The following is a 17309-nucleotide window of genomic DNA, read 5'->3' as shown; positions in this document are numbered from 1 at the left end:
ATGGGGGCAACGAATGTATAGATGTGCTTTACACAATTGATCTATGTATTGTGATGAATTGTATGAGCCCCAATAAATTGATTTAAAAAAAAATCTGGCTGTGCCCGGTCTAGAAAAGACTGAGCATCGAGATGGCTCCAAGACGTACAAAGCAAGAGAGGTGATCGGACACTGCGAGATGTTTCCTCTCTTATTAGCCTTTGCTTAGGCTTCCTGAGCTCGATGCTTGTTAGCTCGTTCTTGCAGGATGAATTAAAGGGAGAGGGCTCTCTGCATCAGAATTAATTTGTGATTGCTGAACAGGTTGTCCAGGAAGCACTGGACAAAGCCCGAGAAGGCCGCACCTGCATTGTGATCGCCCACCGCCTCTCCACCATCCAGAACGCAGACTTGATCGTGGTGTTCCAGAACGGCAAAATCAAGGAGCACGGCACGCACCAGCAGCTGCTGGCGCAGAAAGGCATCTACTTCTCCATGGTCAATGTTCAGGCTGGAGCAAAGCGCTTGTAAACTGTGATCACATGAGATGTCAATATTTTCTAATGCATTAAATAACGACATTTAATCGAAGCTAAGAAGCAAGTACTTATTGGAAAAAATATATAGTTACCTTTTTTTTAACATTTCCTACACAATTGAAGATTATGCTGCCAAGTTCTGAATCCTCAGAGACGTCATAATTAACGGAATAGACGGAGTAACATCACCAAAGGGGGAGAAGAATGGTTTTAACTGCATTATAAAATTTATGAAATAATTCAAAGTAGATTTTTTTCAAAATAAAGTGTAATTCTGTTTCTCTTTTCTTACTTGGACCATAATTTGTACTCAAGGAGTGGAAGTAGCCAGAAGTACTGAAATGTTCGCATGCAAGCACCTAAATATAGTTCAACTTTTATGGGACTCAACTGGGGCAATCTTTTCCAAATGCTTGTGAATATATCATTTCCCAATCGGAATATTGCAGATCGTTTCTGCTTTTAAAAAACTGTTGGGGGAAGAGGAAGACCTTAAAAACACTTGTTAATGTTAATTCATTTAAATAATAATGGGAATGGTTAAACAATTTAAATAATTCTACACATCTTTTCCTTTTCTCTCCTGGAGATCCACAGGGCCTCATTGTCATACTGAACCCTGCTAATTTGTACATTTTTGCCTAGGATGATTCTCAAGCATGATCACAGATCAAGACAAGATTTAGGAGTGGGGTTGATATTTAGAGGATGCACAATTGTGAAGTTGTGTGTTATGGTGCAGTGTGTTAAGCTTTGAGCTGCTAACTGCAAGTTCTGCAGTTTACACCCACTACATGCACTGCTCACTGCAAGAGAGTTAGTCTAGGAAACCCTGAGGAGCAGTTCTGATCTCCTCTAGGGCCGCACTGAGTGGGAACCTGCTTGGCGATAGTGGGTTATCCCTCTGACGTACATTGAATGATTTGGATGGCTCTAATAAGGAGCTCTTACAAGACTCTAATACTTCCCCAAGCAATTGGTTTTTCCCAAAGTTGATCCTCTCAGCCATCAAGTTGATTCCAAATCATAGTGACCCTATAGGACAGAATGGAACTGCCCTTGTGAGTTTCCGAGACTGTAAATCAATCTCTACAGGAGTAGAAAGTCTCATGTTTTTCCCATGGAGCAGCTGGTGGTTTTGAACTGCTGGCCTTGTGGTTAGCAGCCCAACACAAAAGCCACAATGCCATTAGGGCTCCTAGAAAAAAGATTATTATTGTAACATTACTTATGGTATTGAGAAATAATTTGAATATATAGCAATAAGAAATTCATTAAATTTTGGTGCATGAAAAAAATGAACTATTGTACAATTAATGTAAGTTATATAAGAATATTACCAAAGTAAATAATTTTACATAAGGAAATTGGCTACCAAACTATGAAAAATGTGATAGCTTTTGCTATTTTAAAATAAATATATAACAAATATAATCGTATGTGAGAAAATGCTCGTGAGATCACCATCGCCAACTGCCGTTAAGTGCATTCTGACTCACAGCGCCCCTATGGGGAGACACCCCAACTGGTCCGCCTTAGAAAAAGGGGTTTTACAGATTTGCTTGTGACGTTTTCATCTCTGCAGTTTTGTGAATTACAAGATTCTTAAAAGTACTTATTCTAGAAAATTTAAGATAAATTCCTGCAAACAGAAGTATAAACAATGTCACTCTTAGTTTCATTTCCCAACATACATATCTTTTTTTCTCTTACCCTTTGTATATTAGGTATAGAAAGCTTTCTTTATATGTGACTTTGGTGCTTTGAAAAGCTTCAATGTATATAAAAATAAAATGACCTTCTATAGTTACTTACGCAGGCTAAGTGCTATGTTTAGGGAGTGGGTATGAAATTCTGTAAGCTGCCCTCACAGACTCTGAGCCATGGTTCCCACTGTTGGTTGGCTAGCTCTGGCTGCAATGGTGTGAAAGTAAGTGGAGGGGATGCGGCAGCACTCAATGCCTCCATAATCACCGCTGCTTAAAAGGTTGGTAGAAAGCCTTTCATCACATCTTCTGTTTGCTCTAAATTTTCTTCACAGGGTCAGGTACCATATTCAGCAAGTGAATTCAAGTGCAATAAACCATTTAATCTCAGCAAAGGCTCATTCAAAGGCATGTTCTGCATTATTATTAGCACTTTTACAATCAACCCTTGTAAAAGTTAAAAAAAAAAAAAAAGCTTTAGAAACATTTGTGAGCCAGTGGGAAGAACAGTTAAAAAAAAACTAATACAGTAATGAAGTTGTATGGTAATGTCATTAAACACCAAACTGTGTGACCCACTATGAATGAAATTTAAAATCATAGTAGGAAGAAACGTATTGTAGTGGTTGGCCTGGTAAAAAATAGGGAATGTGTTAAAGTTCATCATACAGTGTTCACTAGTGTCTGAAAATAATTGTCTAGCTAAGTTGACAGAAAACCTTAATTATAACAGAATTATCCACGTGCATTTGTCTGTGCAGTTGAGCCTCACACACTGTGAGAGCTGGGGTGCACTGTAATTCACCTTAGGGTGCCTAAAAGCTGAGAACAGCCTCTTGCATATAAGTAGGCATTTGTAAGTTGTTAGTGAGTTATTAAGCTTGAGTTATTAAGCCAGCATGAAAGCCTTGCATTGCTAGGTAGAGGAGTTAAGATTTGATGACATAGAAAATAAGAAACCATTAATGGTTCTAATAAAAGCATGATGTGGTGGAAATGGAATTGAAAATAGACCCTGATATAGGTCTATGTACAAATATTTAAATGTTAAGTATTAAGGTAGCAGACAGGCAATGGGTCTCTCTACTCAAGTACTCTCTCAACACAAGAACACTTTGTTCTAATAACCTGGCACTCTGTGATGTTCACCTTCCTGACACACTCACTGAAGTCCAAATGGGTGCATAAGCAAATGTGGTGAAGAAAGCTGATGATGCCCAGCTATTAAAAGATAGAGTGTCTGGGGTCTTAAAGGCTTGAAGTTAAACAATAATCAGCCATCTAGCAGGGAAGCAACAAAGCCCACGTGGAAGAAGCACACCAACCTGTGTGATCACAAGGTGTTGATGGGATCAGGTATCAGAAGATGCAAAACAAACAAATGTATCGATGTAAGTGATGGGGGTCAGAGTGGAGACCCAAAGCCCATCTGTAGACAATTGGACATACCCTCACAGAAGGGTCACAAGGAAAGAATGAGTCAGCCGGGGGGCAGCCCAGCACCGATGGAACACGCATTCCTCTAGTTTTGTAATGCTCCGTTCCCCACCCCCCCAATATCATGACTCCAGTTCTCCCTTACAAATCTGACTAGACTAGAGCATGTACGCTGGTACAGACAAGAGCTCTCAACACACAGAATCCAGGAAAGATAAACTCCTCAGGAATAGTAATGGGAGTAGTGATATCATGAAGTTAGGGGAAAGGTGGAGGGAGAAGGGGGAGGAATGGGGAACTGACTACAATGATGGACGCATAACAACCACCACCACCACCCCAGGGAGACAACAGAAATGTGAGAGAAGGGAGATAATGGATGGTGTAAGATTAAGGTGAGCCACAAAAATTTTCATAGAACACAAAAATAGTATTTTAATAGATATTTTTAAATTTCAACATAAGTACAATTTACAAATATAAGACATTAAAAATTATGTATAGTATTATTTTATTCTTTGGCATATGAGTACTGTCTGCTAAATTCAAGAAAATTTATGTATTTATGAAATAAATAAATTAATTACCTAAATTATCTGAATATCTGAATAGTTGACATCTCTTGTTTAACTAGCACTAGCACACAGCTCGCAATATCGTCTGAGAGACAGTTACAAAATGTTTTCATCATTGCCAATGCCAAAAAAATGCCATTGTTCATTAAGTCCAAACAATGGTGGTTGAATTCTAACAACTGATCAACAATGCGAATTTTGATAAGCAGTTCTCGATAATCAGTTCTCAACAATTATTTGTTATTACTAAAGTTTAACATTATAAAATTAACAAAAATAATATAAAACTCATATCCTGGCAAAATAGCCACATGGCAGTGGAAAACCGTATATTCCCGTCCCGTTCTCCCGCCGTTCCCTAGCTTGTCGTGCCTTCTTTCCAAAAATTGGGACTTTTTTAAAACGCCGCAGGACGCGGGACAAATTGTTAAAAATCGGGACTGTCCACCAAAAGCAGGACGTCTGGTCACCTTAAATAATAATTTATAATTTATCAGGGGTCCATGAGGATGGGAGGTTGGGGGAGGGAGGGAAAAAGGAGCTGATTCCAAGGGATCAAGCAGAAAGAAGATGTTTTGAAAATGATGATGGCAACATATGTACAAATGTATCTGATACAATTGATGTATGAATTGTTATAAGAGCTGTAAGAGCCCCCAGTAAAATTATTTATTAATAAATAAAAGATTACCCTGGACACAGATGGCAGGGGTAGACTGGATGATCTTTGTATTGGGTTCAATTAAGTCCTTTAAAAAAATATGACCATATGCTAATCCCTAAAACATATGAATGTTACCTGATTTGGAAGAAGGGTCTTTGCGGATGTAATTAAGTATCTTAAAATGAAGAGACCATCCTGGGTTAGCCAGGTGGACCGAAAAACAAGACACATTCATGCTCTTATAAGAAGGAGGCGAGGGAGACAAAGAAGAGGGTGACCACGGAGGCAGAGAGTGTCTGGAGTCAGGTTGGGCAGATGAGAAACATCCAGAGACTAGAAGTGAAAGGCAGAGGGTGATAAAGATGGATGTCAAGTTTGGGCTTGAAAACGGCCCTGGGAAAGGAACTCTTCTAGGAGGAAAACGGTTTGTTCATATGGGTTGGAGATGATACTATGATAGAGGCTGCCTGGGGATGTGGCCCTCAGGATAAAAGCGGAGCACAGATGGGCCTCAGCTTGTGTTATTTACTTGACTAATATTCTTTTCTAACCCAGGTGCTTTTATTTTCCTAGTTTCACCCTCAGGTTATCCAGCAATTAAATACAAATACACACACAGAGCCATTGAAATGATTCCTATTCATAATAACTCTATAGGACAGAGTGCCCCTGTGGGTTTCCAAAACTGTAAATCTTCACAGGAATGGAAAAGATCATTAGCCTCATTGTGCCCCTGAGGAAAGGGTGGTGGGTTTGAACTGCTGACTTGTGCTTAGCAACCCAACACATAATCCACTCCACCACCAGGGCTCCAGCTATGCCTAACTCTAAACAATCATGGCTTCCTATTTAATTCACCAGAATCCACTTCTGAATTTAAGCCAAAATGTGTTTGAATTTATTTCCTCACATGTGAAGTAGCCATTCACCCTTATCTGAACACTGTCTTTTTTTTAAAATTACTTTTCTTTGAGTTCCATCCCAGCTACCTGCTCCCAGATGGTGGACTCTTTGAAGGGACGATTGTGTCTTTGTATCATCTGTGTGTGTGTGTGTCTGGCAAAGTCCCTGGTCTGGAGTTCGAACCAAACCCATTGCAGTCAGATCGATTCTGACTCATAGCAACCCTTCTGAACACAGTCTAACTGGCCCCAGAGCAGTTCAAAGGCTGTAGATCTTTGTGAGAACAAACTGTCAATCTTTGTCCCATGGAGTGGCAGGAGGGTTCAAACTGCCAACCTTTCAGCTAGCAGCCAAGCGCTGAACCATTGCACCACATGGCTACTTTGGCCTATAGTTAAACTCCAATAAATGTCTGCTCATTTGCCCAGGTTTTTTCCCCCTGTGGTTCAGTTTGATTTTTATCATATATCAATGCCTTAAACATGCTTTGTTAATATAAGTTAATCCCAACTCATAGTGACCCTACAGAACAGAATAAAACTCCCTAGGATTTCTGAGACTGTTAACCTTGACAATAACAGACAGCCTCATCTTTCTTCTGCAAAGCAGCTGGTAGGTTTGAAGTGATGACCTTCAGAATAGCCCAAGGCTTAGCCTTTTGTGCCATCAGGGCTCCTCATACGACACATTAAGAGAATTCTTATTTAAAGTCATATAATTTTAGATGAAAAATAGGGAGGGAAACCCCATTATTACTACTAAGACCTGTGCCCAGCTTTACCCATTCCATAGAATTAAAAGGGAAAGCCTTATCTGAATTGTGTCCACAATTCTTTTCAAGAAAATAAACTGGAATAGTCTAGTTAAGAGTATTATACCAATGGAGTTCCTATAGTACAAAACCAAACTAAGACTCTTAAAAGGGTGTTATCATGCTGGGTCCTCCAGGTGGACCCTACAAGTGCTCTTATAAGAAGGAGACAATGCAGATTTGACATAGAAGTGGAGATGGCGTGACCCCAGAGACAGAGATTGGAATGCTGCAGTCCCAAGTCAAGCTGAGCTGGTGAAAGACACCCAGTGACGAGATGTGATAGAGAGGACCCTAACCCAAGAGTCTAAAAATGTTCTTAGCTCCACCCTCAGATTACCCATCTATGAAGAACAAAAAGAAACCCACTCCCTGCCCTTGAGTCAATTCCAACTACAGGACAGAGCAGACCTGCCCCCGTGGGTTCCCCCATCGGGGCAGCTGGAAGAGTACACTAGAGTCTACCATTCTCTGCAAGTTGTTGTCTATCATTACTTCAAAAGTTTTTAAACAGGAAGAAAATGGTTAAACTTTAAAGATGTGCTTTTTAAAAAAGAAGGATCTCTGGTGGACACAATTCAGATAAGGTTTTCCTCTTTTATTCTATGTCATGGTAAAGCCGGGAACAGGTCTTAATAGTAATCCTGAGGTTTCGTCCCTGTTTTTCTTGTAAGAGCATATGGCGTTAGATAGTACTTAAGCACTTGGCTGCTCACCATATGCTTCTGTAGAGGCTGGCGCCTTGGAACGTCAAGAGCAATTCACTCTAGCCTCTAGGCTTGCTGTGAGTCAGTATAGATTAAAGGGCAGTGGGCTTCTTTCAAAAACTAAGACAAAAATCCAGGGAGTACTTTCTGCAACTGATGTCCTTTGTCCCAATTGGAACTTTTAACACCAAGGTCAAAGACCTCTGCCTCTGGAGTCCAGAGAAATCCACACAGCAAAGTGGGAAGCAGGAATGCTTACAGATATGTGCAAAAGGCCAAAATAAATGATGAAATATTTTCACCTGGACGTTTTCAAAAGAGCCAGTTTTGATTATACGAGAAATTGACCTTTGAGTGGAAACAACATTTTCACTTTCTCCACCAGCAACTCAATATGCCTCTTTGCCCTCAGACTGTTTGTGGCTTGATGGACAGTGAAACACACAGGCTCTCCAGTCAGACAAAAACCCAGTTCCTGCTTGGGCGGCCGGTTGGTTCACATGGGTCACTGCTTGGGCAAATTTCTTGTTTTCCCTAAGTCTTTGTTTTTTCATGGGCAAATTTGGGACTTTAATTAGATTTCTTAAACGAACATGAAATGTGATCATCAAGTATTTATGAGAATATCTTAAATTGTTTATCAAGATTTTTTCTAGCAAACCCATACATACAGTGACTATGATATATGTTTATGTGCACATATGTATTATTTGCCCCCGCTTATGTTTTTCCTGCTTATCAAAGTTATCAGTTGTCCTGCATGAAAAGGATATTTTGTATTTATTTGTTTAACAAGTCTTAACTGCCCACTAAGGAGATTCTGGGAGCACAATCAGAAGCCACGGAGCCCACGGTTTAAGAAATCAGTGTCTGTCTCAGTATGCACTGGCTCCAGGATGCAAGTCCCTATGGGGTGAAAGAGGGGACCGAGAAGCGGTCAAGAGCGTGGCTGTGCAGGGACACTTTAGTGGAGTCTCGCAAGTTGGGACTAGAAATGGTTCCGGGTGGCCAGAGTTCCAGGTGTTGGAGAAGAGAAAGGTGGGAAGCGGCTATAAGAGGGATGAGAGTGGCAAGTCCAGCAGTACCTACTCTGCCAGGATGGACTTAGTTTAAGGATTTCTCCTTTGCCGTGGTGCCTCTGAAACAACAATATACCTCTCACTTGGGCGCGGCCACATACCGACCAATGTAGCTGTGTAATGAAACTGTATCATATGAATCACATTTCACTTTAAAATTTTCCACCATCAAGATTAAAACGTAATCCTTTTATAAGTTACATAAGTCAAGCCAAATCCACTAGTGTCAAATAGTTTCTGACTCATAGGGACCTGTTGTCAAGGCTGCTACAGGAAAACCCACCAGCCACCCAGGGAGAAAGATGAGGTTGTCCACTCCTGTAGGGATCCACGGTCCTGAAGCCCCTAGACAGAGTTCGATGGGCCAGCACGGGTTTTTGACTTTTGCGATCTTTACAGAAGCACATCCTTGCTTATCTCTCCTGCAAGGTGACAGGTGGTTTCTAAGGCCATCCTTTCCCTGCGGAGTGATACACTTACCCGCAGTGCCCCCAGGGCTCTTCCGTGTGCAGCGATCGCTGTTGTTGTTCAGTGCCACTGAGTGGGTTCCAACTCACAGCAACTTGACGTACAGCGGGATGAAACACTGGCTAGTCCTGCGTCCTCCTCACCAGTGTTCCTGTGTTAGAACTCACTGTTTCAGCTACTAGGTCAGTCCATCTCCTCAAGGGCCGGCCTCTTCTGCACTGCTCCTTTACTTTGCCAAGCGTGATGCTCCTTATGCAGGAACTGGGCTCTCCCGACAGCATGTCCCAAGTACAGGAGACAAAGTCTCTCCGTCCTTGCCTCGAAGGAGCTTGCTCGCTGCACTTCTTCCAAAGGGATTTGTTTGTTTTTTGGCAGGCCTGGGTGCTTTCAATATCCTTCACAAACAACACAATCAACTGCATCAGCGCTCCTTTGGTCTGCCTAATTCAATGTCCAACGTTCACATGCACATGAGGAGACTGAAAACATCAAGGCGTGAGTCAGACGCAACTTAGTCCTCAAAGTATCATGCTGTCTCTTCAACACTTTAAAGAGGTCTCGTGCAGCAGACCTCTTCGTTTGTTTGTCTGTGGACTGCTGGGCCCATGAGCATACCTTGTGGATGCAAGCATGATGAAATCCCCGAATCTTGTCTCCATTTCCCATGATGTTACTGAGGGGGTCCACCTGTGGGGGGTTCGTTTTGTTTACATTGAGTTGTAATCCACACTGAACGCTGCAATCTTGGATCCTCATCAGCAAGTGCTTCAAGTTCTCTTCACTTTCAGTACAGCAGGGTTGTGTCATCTGCATATTGCAGCTAGAAGCCTTCCTCCAATCCTGCTGCCACATCCTTCCTCATATAGTCCAGATCCTCTGATTATTTGCTTAGCGTACAGATTTGCATATAGATGGCCTGAACACGGGGCTTCACCCTGTATTTTACCCGATTCTACTTGAAAAGGGAAGGCAACAGCAACGTGAGGAAAGAAGGATCCCCATGCCCCTCCTCCCGCACCTACCTTTTAGTCAAGGGATATAAAACACTGAACAATAACTCTAAATCATGTCATTTCTACTTTCAAACTAATTTGCCATTGAAGCTTCCTTATTCTATTAGAATTGGGGACAAATCTCTTTTTTTAATTTCTAGAGTTCACTGTCCCCTTCAATTCACTCTGACGCCAAACAGCTCGGTCAGTGTGGACAATGACCCCATTACTCCCACTCTGGAGTTTAAGTAGATGACTCAGGCAGGATTCATCCATGGATTTTCCATGTTGTTTCCAGAAAGAGCCAATTCCCGCCAAGAGATGACTGGGACTTACTCACTGCCATCCAGTTGATCCAACTCACCGTGACCTTCTAACACAGAGTGGAACTGCCCCTGTGGGGTTTCAAGGCTGGAATTGTTTATGAGAGGAGAAAGCTTCATCGTTCTCCTGTAGGTTGGTTGAGGGGTTCAAATTGCTGACCAAAAGTATAATCCATCGCACCACCAGGGCTCCTCTGATTTTTATTTGTAAACCACAAAATATGGCCACAACATTTTACTACCCAGGCCAAAAATGGAGGACAGTCCTTTGGAGGCAGGTAGCTTAAGTCTAGAACATGGTTAAGTCTAGCTTAAGTCTAGAACATGGTTAGGTTAATGTGAAATTTTTTTTCAGATTTGCTCTATCAAAACAAATACTTGAAGAATAGTTAAGCATGTCAGAAATTAATGACCAAATATTGGATAATTTTTAATAAAAATTGCATTCATGGGTTGCTATACATATACTGCAATTCTCAAGTGTTACAAAGTAGTAGCTAAAATTTTAATTACAGGCTATTATTGGTGATTAATTAATAAAATCCCATTTTGGGTATATTTTAAATTCTTAAAATTTGAATTCATGCCAGACAGGTTAAATTAGCCGACATTTTACATACCAGCGTCGCACATCAAGTCTAAGTCTCCAAAAATTCTTAGCACTGAGTTTGCACATTCTCTAAGCCTCTTCCTGCATCACTGTTTTAATTATTTGCTGACTTTTCACTGTGTTTATCACCACTTTGCATGTAAATCTTGCCTACAGTTTTAAAAAGACAGTACATTTCCTGAGACCTGTATCTCTGTCTGACTTTGTTTTCACCGTGCCTCAACACCTTGGCATAGTATGTGCTTCTCCTCAAAGTGTTAGAGGAATTATGAGCCCAGCGGCTCATGAGGAAATGGTAGTGCTAAAATTGCTTTTGCCCTTTTCCAGTTCTGTCCACCTGAAAGCCTGTGCCACGTGTCTTCTTTTTGCCTTTCCATATCTACGTTGCTCCATACTTTTATCTGCCCTGGAAGGCTGACATTTGTGAGATCCGTCAAGAGGAGTCTGGGAAGCAACTAGGAAGGAGGGTAAGAGCTGGATACAGGTTGATGCTTCCTTCACTTCTGGTCTCCCAGGGCTGACTGTGTCCTTAAAGTCACTGCCCCTCTCAACGCAACTCCTTACATACGACCCTCCATCGGGGCTCTGGTAACTTCTCCTTCCCTCCCCACCTGCTGGTCTAGGGGGTGCAGTGCCCCCTTCCCTGTTTTTGTAGCTCTAAGACATATGAGAGCGTACCCCTCCAAAACAGAATTATTTTCCCCAAAAGCTATGTATTTAAATTTCTACAAAACAACCTTATCACCTTCAAAATACTCTTTTACATCTAATACATTTGTCAAATCTGCTATTCCATTCTTGGAAACATTTTCAAACTCATCTGTTTGGATGGCTGACAGCACCTTGGCCTCCCTTATTTTTTTCTTCACCTCTTCTACATCTTTAAATCACTATCCTTTCATGCTCGTCTTTATTCGCAGAAACAAAAAGAAGTCACATGGAATGAGGTCAGGTGAGTAAGGTGCGTGGGGGAAAAGACAGGCATGCTGTTTTTTGCTAAAAACTGGTGCATTGAGATGGCTGCAGGAGCAGGTGCATTATTGTGGTGGCAAAACCAGTCCCCAATCTGCCACAAATCAGGCCTTTTTTGTCACACACTATTATGTTATCTTTTCAGGACCTCTAACTAGAAAGCTTGATTAACAGTCTAACCTGGTGGAATAAACTCCAAATGCACTGAGTTGACATTTTCAGCCTTTTGGGAAGTTGACAGATTTCCAAAACAAGGTTTGTCATCAATCGACACTTCACCTTTTTCGAAATGAGACAACCACACATGCACTTGAATTTTTCCCATAGTGCTGTCCTTGTGAGTTATGTTGATTATCACAACAATTTCTGCGGCATTTTTCACAAGCCGGAAACAAAATTTCACAGCCACAGCCGCCATTCTCTTAAATTGGCCATCACAAAAAACGAGGTTCTAGTGAAACTACTTTAATGAAAAAAATTCACTGTGACCAGAGAGAACCTTCCCAGATGATGCCACTCGAAGCACTAACTCAGAGTGAGTTGCTGGATGCTTGCCTAGCATGAAAAAAAAAAAATGTGTTCTTTGAAAGCTCTACCCAGCGGAGCTTTTTCCCGTGTGTGTGTGTGTGTGTGTGTGTGTGTGTGTGTGTGTGTACACCTCCTCATAGCTATATCCATTATGGTTAATCCATACCCTTCCCATAGCTTTATAAACAGTTCTTTCATTAAACTCTCTTCAAATATCCAAATTCAAAATGCCATTTATTTTCTGCTCGGATATAAAACAATTCAAATTATTGCCAAAAAAATCTACTGTACTTGAGTAGTGTAATAATTACTTTATATAAAAAAGCCTCAATTACCTCAAAAACTAAAGAATATCTATTGCCATTTAGTCAACTCCAACTCATAGTGACCCTGTGTAGGGCTTCCCAGGCTGTCAATCTTCCCAGGGACAACGAGCCCAATCTTTCTCCTGCCAATAACCTCTATAAATTTATCATTTCTTTCTTGTTTTTAATCTCTTAAAGTATAAAATGCCTTACATACCCCATCACATCCCTATCTGGCCTTTACCTTAATCAAGGTAAGATCAAACATTCTGACATTCTACTATCCTGTGTTTAATATTGGTTCCATGATCGTGGGACATTCAGAATTGCTTCTCTTATAAGCAGTTTCACGTGTAAGGTTAAAGAGAATATGAGGGGCAGGAGGAGGTAGGAGGAATAGGAAAAAGAGGTTAAAATTAAATAGTTTTTCACTATAGGACTTTTTAAAATCATTCGTGTGCATGGTGACTTTCTAAGAGAGCAGTGTGGTAAACAGCATTACTCTCACTTACTCTCCCATGGACCCCTCATTTCCACTAAGCAGCTATTGACATTCCTCAGACCGTACTCTAGGAGACGCTCCTCTCGAGGTAATACTTCCACCATTTATCTATTGGTTTGTCATATTTGGTGACTTGCATGTTGCTGTGATGTTGGAAGCTAAGCCACCAGTATTTCAAGTACAAATGGGGTCATTATGGTGAACAGGGTTCAGTGGAGATTCCGGAAAAAGGGCAATTAAGACGAAGGAAGAAACTGTCCACTTCTGAGGAATCAGCGACTGAAAACCTTATAAATAGCAGGGGAACACTGTCATATATATTATATTGGAAAGCATCAAAAATGAAACGGAAGACGTGAAGACTGGTAGTGGCCATTTTGCATTAGATAATCTATGGTTTACTATGCCAGAAATAAGCAATCCAATGAGAATGACATTTCATACATCATTTCAAGATCTTGTGTACATTGGTACAGATAGGAACTGGAAACACAGGGAATTCAGGGTGGATGATCCCTTCAGGACCAGTGGTGAGAGTGGCGATAGAGGGAGGGTGGGGTGGAAAGGGGGAACCGATTACAAGGATCTACATATAACCTCCTCCCTGGCGAACGGACAACAGAAAAATGGGTGAAGGGAGATGTCAGACGGTGCAAGATATGACAAAATAATAATTTATAAATTATCAAGGGTTCATGAGGGAGGGTAGAGTGGGAAGGGAGGGGAAAAATGAGCTGATGCCAGGGGCTTAAGTGGAGAGCAAATGTTTTGAGAATGATGAGGGCAATGAATGTACAAATGTGCTTTACACAATTGATGTATGTATGGATTGTGATGAGTTGTATGAGCCCCTAATAAAATGATTAAAAATTATCTATCTTGAAGTACAATGTTGAATAGGATAACGTCGATGAGATGCTATGAATGCCTCTAAAGAAGGCCTGTTATACAACAGTTATTCAAATTTACACAAGCTACTAAGGCTAGTGATGAAAAAAATCGAAGAATCTTATGGACATCTTCAGTCTGAAATTAAATATACAATCAAGTTTCAATGATAATGACTAGAGATTGGAATGTGAAAGTCAGAAACAGAGGGAGGATCTGTAGTTGGTGAAGATGGCATTGGAGATAGCAACTAAGATGATCATATGAAAGAATTTTGCAAGACCAATAGCTTCCTCATCACAATTTTCAGCAACGTAATCAGCAACTATACATGTGGACTTTTCTAGATGAAGTAGACAAGAATCAATTTGACTACACTTCGGGGAAGGGATGATGGGGAAGTTCAATATTAGCAGCCAAAATGAGGCCAAAGGCCAACTGTGGAACAGACTATGGTTCATCTTCCAGTTTAGGCTGAAGCTGAAGAAAGTTAAAACAGATCTACAAGAGTCAAAGTACAAACTTGGGCATATCCTGTTTCTAGAGACCATCTTAAGAACATACTTGATGCATTGAATACAAATGACAGAAGACCTGGTGAATTAAAGAACATCATACCTGAAAAAGTAAAAATCTATTAAAAAAAAAGACCAGCGTGAAAGTCAGAAGACGCTGCAGCTTGGTCTTGAACACAGAGTCGCTAAAGTAAATGGAAGATATGATAAAGTAAAAGCTCTGAACAGAAAATTTCAAAATGCAGCTCATAAAAAACAAAGTAACCAATGTATTCCCATCCCTCAATTACGGTTAGAGGGAAACCACCATAGTATTATTTCCTGTATAGATCTCACAAATGTATTTTGGCATCCATAGCCTTCTGCAAACCAGAATCTCACAATTTACACTGATACTATTCCCTCCTTGAGATTCAGATTATATAATTTACAATCCTTGTCTCACAGATGCAGGTGTGCTTCTTCCATGTGAACTTATTTAATGTCTCATTTAAATGGCTACTTGTATGTAAGCAAGTCTTTAGGACCCCAGACACTGTTCTGATAGCCTGGCACTATCTAATTTCTTCAACACACTTTATAGCACCCATATCTTCTGTGTTTCCTTCATGAGGGTGAGTTTCGAGCAGGACCATGTCATTAGAACAAATCATTCCTAGATTGGAGCCAGGATTAAGTGTGAAAATAGTATACTAAAATTAAAAACCTGACTTGAATGATTAAAACCTTGTTACTTGATCTCCCCTCTGATACACTTTGGTTTTGATCTGTTTTCAGTATTTTCTATGGGGTTTTTCTCCATATTGAGCTTTATCTCTGATGTATTTTGTCATTGGGTAGCCTTCTTGAATATTTGTTATGAGTTTTTCTATGTTCGGGGGCATATGAAACCCAGGATTGATGAACCGATAGAGACAACAACTAGAATAAGGATTCAGGGGGTTATGTTAGGGGAGGTTGGGAGGTAAGGGGGAGATGATATCAAAGAGTTCAAGAAGGAAGAAAACATTTTGAAATGGATTGTGGTAGCAATTTTACAATACTGCTTTATGTGATTGAACTGTGGAATGGTATGATGTCTGAGTTAGTTCTTAATAAAATGGTTTTCAAAAAATTACCCAAGAATAATAGGCATAAAGTGGGAGCTTCCTGAACAAAACTATTTATTGGTAAAAAACCCATTGGCATTGAATTGGTTGTGCCTCGTGGTGATCCTATATGACAGAGTAGTGCTTCCTCTTAGGTCTCAAAGGCTGTACATCATTCTGGAAACAGACGGATACTTTCTTCCATGGAGTGGATGGTGGGTTCAAACATCTGACCTTTCACTTTGTGTCCAACAACTTTAACCATTATGCCAGTAGGGATCCTATTTATGGGTAAACAGGCTGTACATGCTCTGGAATTTTAGAGAAATTATATGGCTGGCAGCCTTATTTCCTATCTTGATGCCTGTATTACATATGACTGCTGAAGTATAAAGGGTTCATATGGAGTCCAGAGTTCGATAAACATAGATTGCAAATGATGTTGTACAGAGAAACCAAAGGGGATTGCCATAAATCATAAAAGCCTTTATTAACTAAAAATATCAAATTGTAAAGTTTAAAAAAAAGATGAAGTAGGGTGTTATAATGAAATGTGCAAAGACCTGGAGTTAGCAAAAATGGAAGAATATGCTCAGAATATCTAAAGCTGAAATAATTGAAGGAAAAAACTCACCTCAAGTTGAAATATTGAAGGAGTCTATCCCAAAGAAAGGTGACCCAATAGAATGGAGAAATTATCAAACAGTATCATTAATATCACATGCAAGTAAAATTTGTTGAAGATCATTTTTAAATGGCTGCAGCAGTACATTGACAGGGAGCAGCAGTACATTGAAAGTGATTCAGAAGAGGATATGGAATAGGGGATATCATTGCTGACATGAAATGGATCTTGGCTGAAAGCAAAATATTTACTTTATTAATATTTATATTTATCAACATGAGAAGTACTCCACTATGTGGATCATAACAAACTATTAATAACATTGAAAAATGAGAACTTCAGAATACTCACTCTGCTCATTCAAAACCTGTAGGTAGCTCAATAGTCAGTCATTCAAGCGGAACAAGAGAATACTTTGTGATTTAATATCGTCAGGATTGTATCTTTTCACCATACTTATTCAATCTGTATGCTTAGCAAATAATCTGAAACACTGGATTATATGAAGAAGAAGGTGGCATCAGGATTGGAGGAAGGTGTATGTGGAAGTTAAGTTTTTCGTGCCAACATGGTTCTTGTAGGAACATGTGGGCGGAGTTTAACCCGTCAATCAGGTTGCAGTTTGACAAGTGCGCTGCTGCCTGAGTTTGCTGCTCTCTGCTACCTGTGGGCCAGCCAACCTGTGGATTGTGGTGAACTGTGTCATCATTGTACATTGCTACATCCTGAGGCTCCATTACGACCTGCTTCTCAACACTGCTGTCTACTGGCCTCTGCTACTCCTCAACATCTCATCTTCCTGCTCGTGCTGCCCCACCTTGTCTGCTGCCTGCGGGCCAACTCTGCTCAACTTGCCTGTGGGCAGATTTTGCTTCCTTGACCTTGGACCAGCATCCAGTGTGAGTAAGAAGGACCTTCAGTATATTAGCTGTCCACGAAAGTGAGCAGGACTGAGCCCTCTGTACTACTGTATGGACTAATTAGCTGTTGTTTTCCTTCTCACTATATGAACCTATCCTTATATATCTATAAAATCATAAGTGTCCTGGTTTTGTTTCTCCAGAGAACCCTGCCTAACACAGTGTCTTAACAA

General features: G+C 40.5%; 1 protein-coding gene across 2 annotated transcripts in view; it reads left to right on the top strand.

The window, feature by feature from the left end:
* Window positions 1-795, top strand: part of ABCB1 (ATP binding cassette subfamily B member 1) — a 177909-nt gene extending 177114 nt beyond the window's left edge. For both annotated transcript variants that reach the window (XM_045288717.1, XM_045288718.1), the window contains exon 28: window positions 304-795. In XM_045288717.1, the coding sequence (XP_045144652.1) occupies window positions 304-510 (207 nt within the window). In that variant the 3' untranslated portion in view covers window positions 511-795. The remainder of the gene's footprint in view (window positions 1-303) is intronic.
* The last annotated feature ends 16514 nt before the right edge of the window (window positions 796-17309 follow it).

Source organism: Echinops telfairi, unplaced genomic scaffold (assembly GCF_000313985.2).
Source record: "Echinops telfairi isolate 266 unplaced genomic scaffold, ASM31398v2 ScPeMD7_23;HRSCAF=83, whole genome shotgun sequence".
NCBI classification, from domain to species: domain Eukaryota; kingdom Metazoa; phylum Chordata; class Mammalia; order Afrosoricida; family Tenrecidae; genus Echinops; species Echinops telfairi.
The sequence above is the reverse complement of the archived record's forward strand: the minus strand, read 5'-3'. Positions and strand labels throughout refer to the sequence as shown.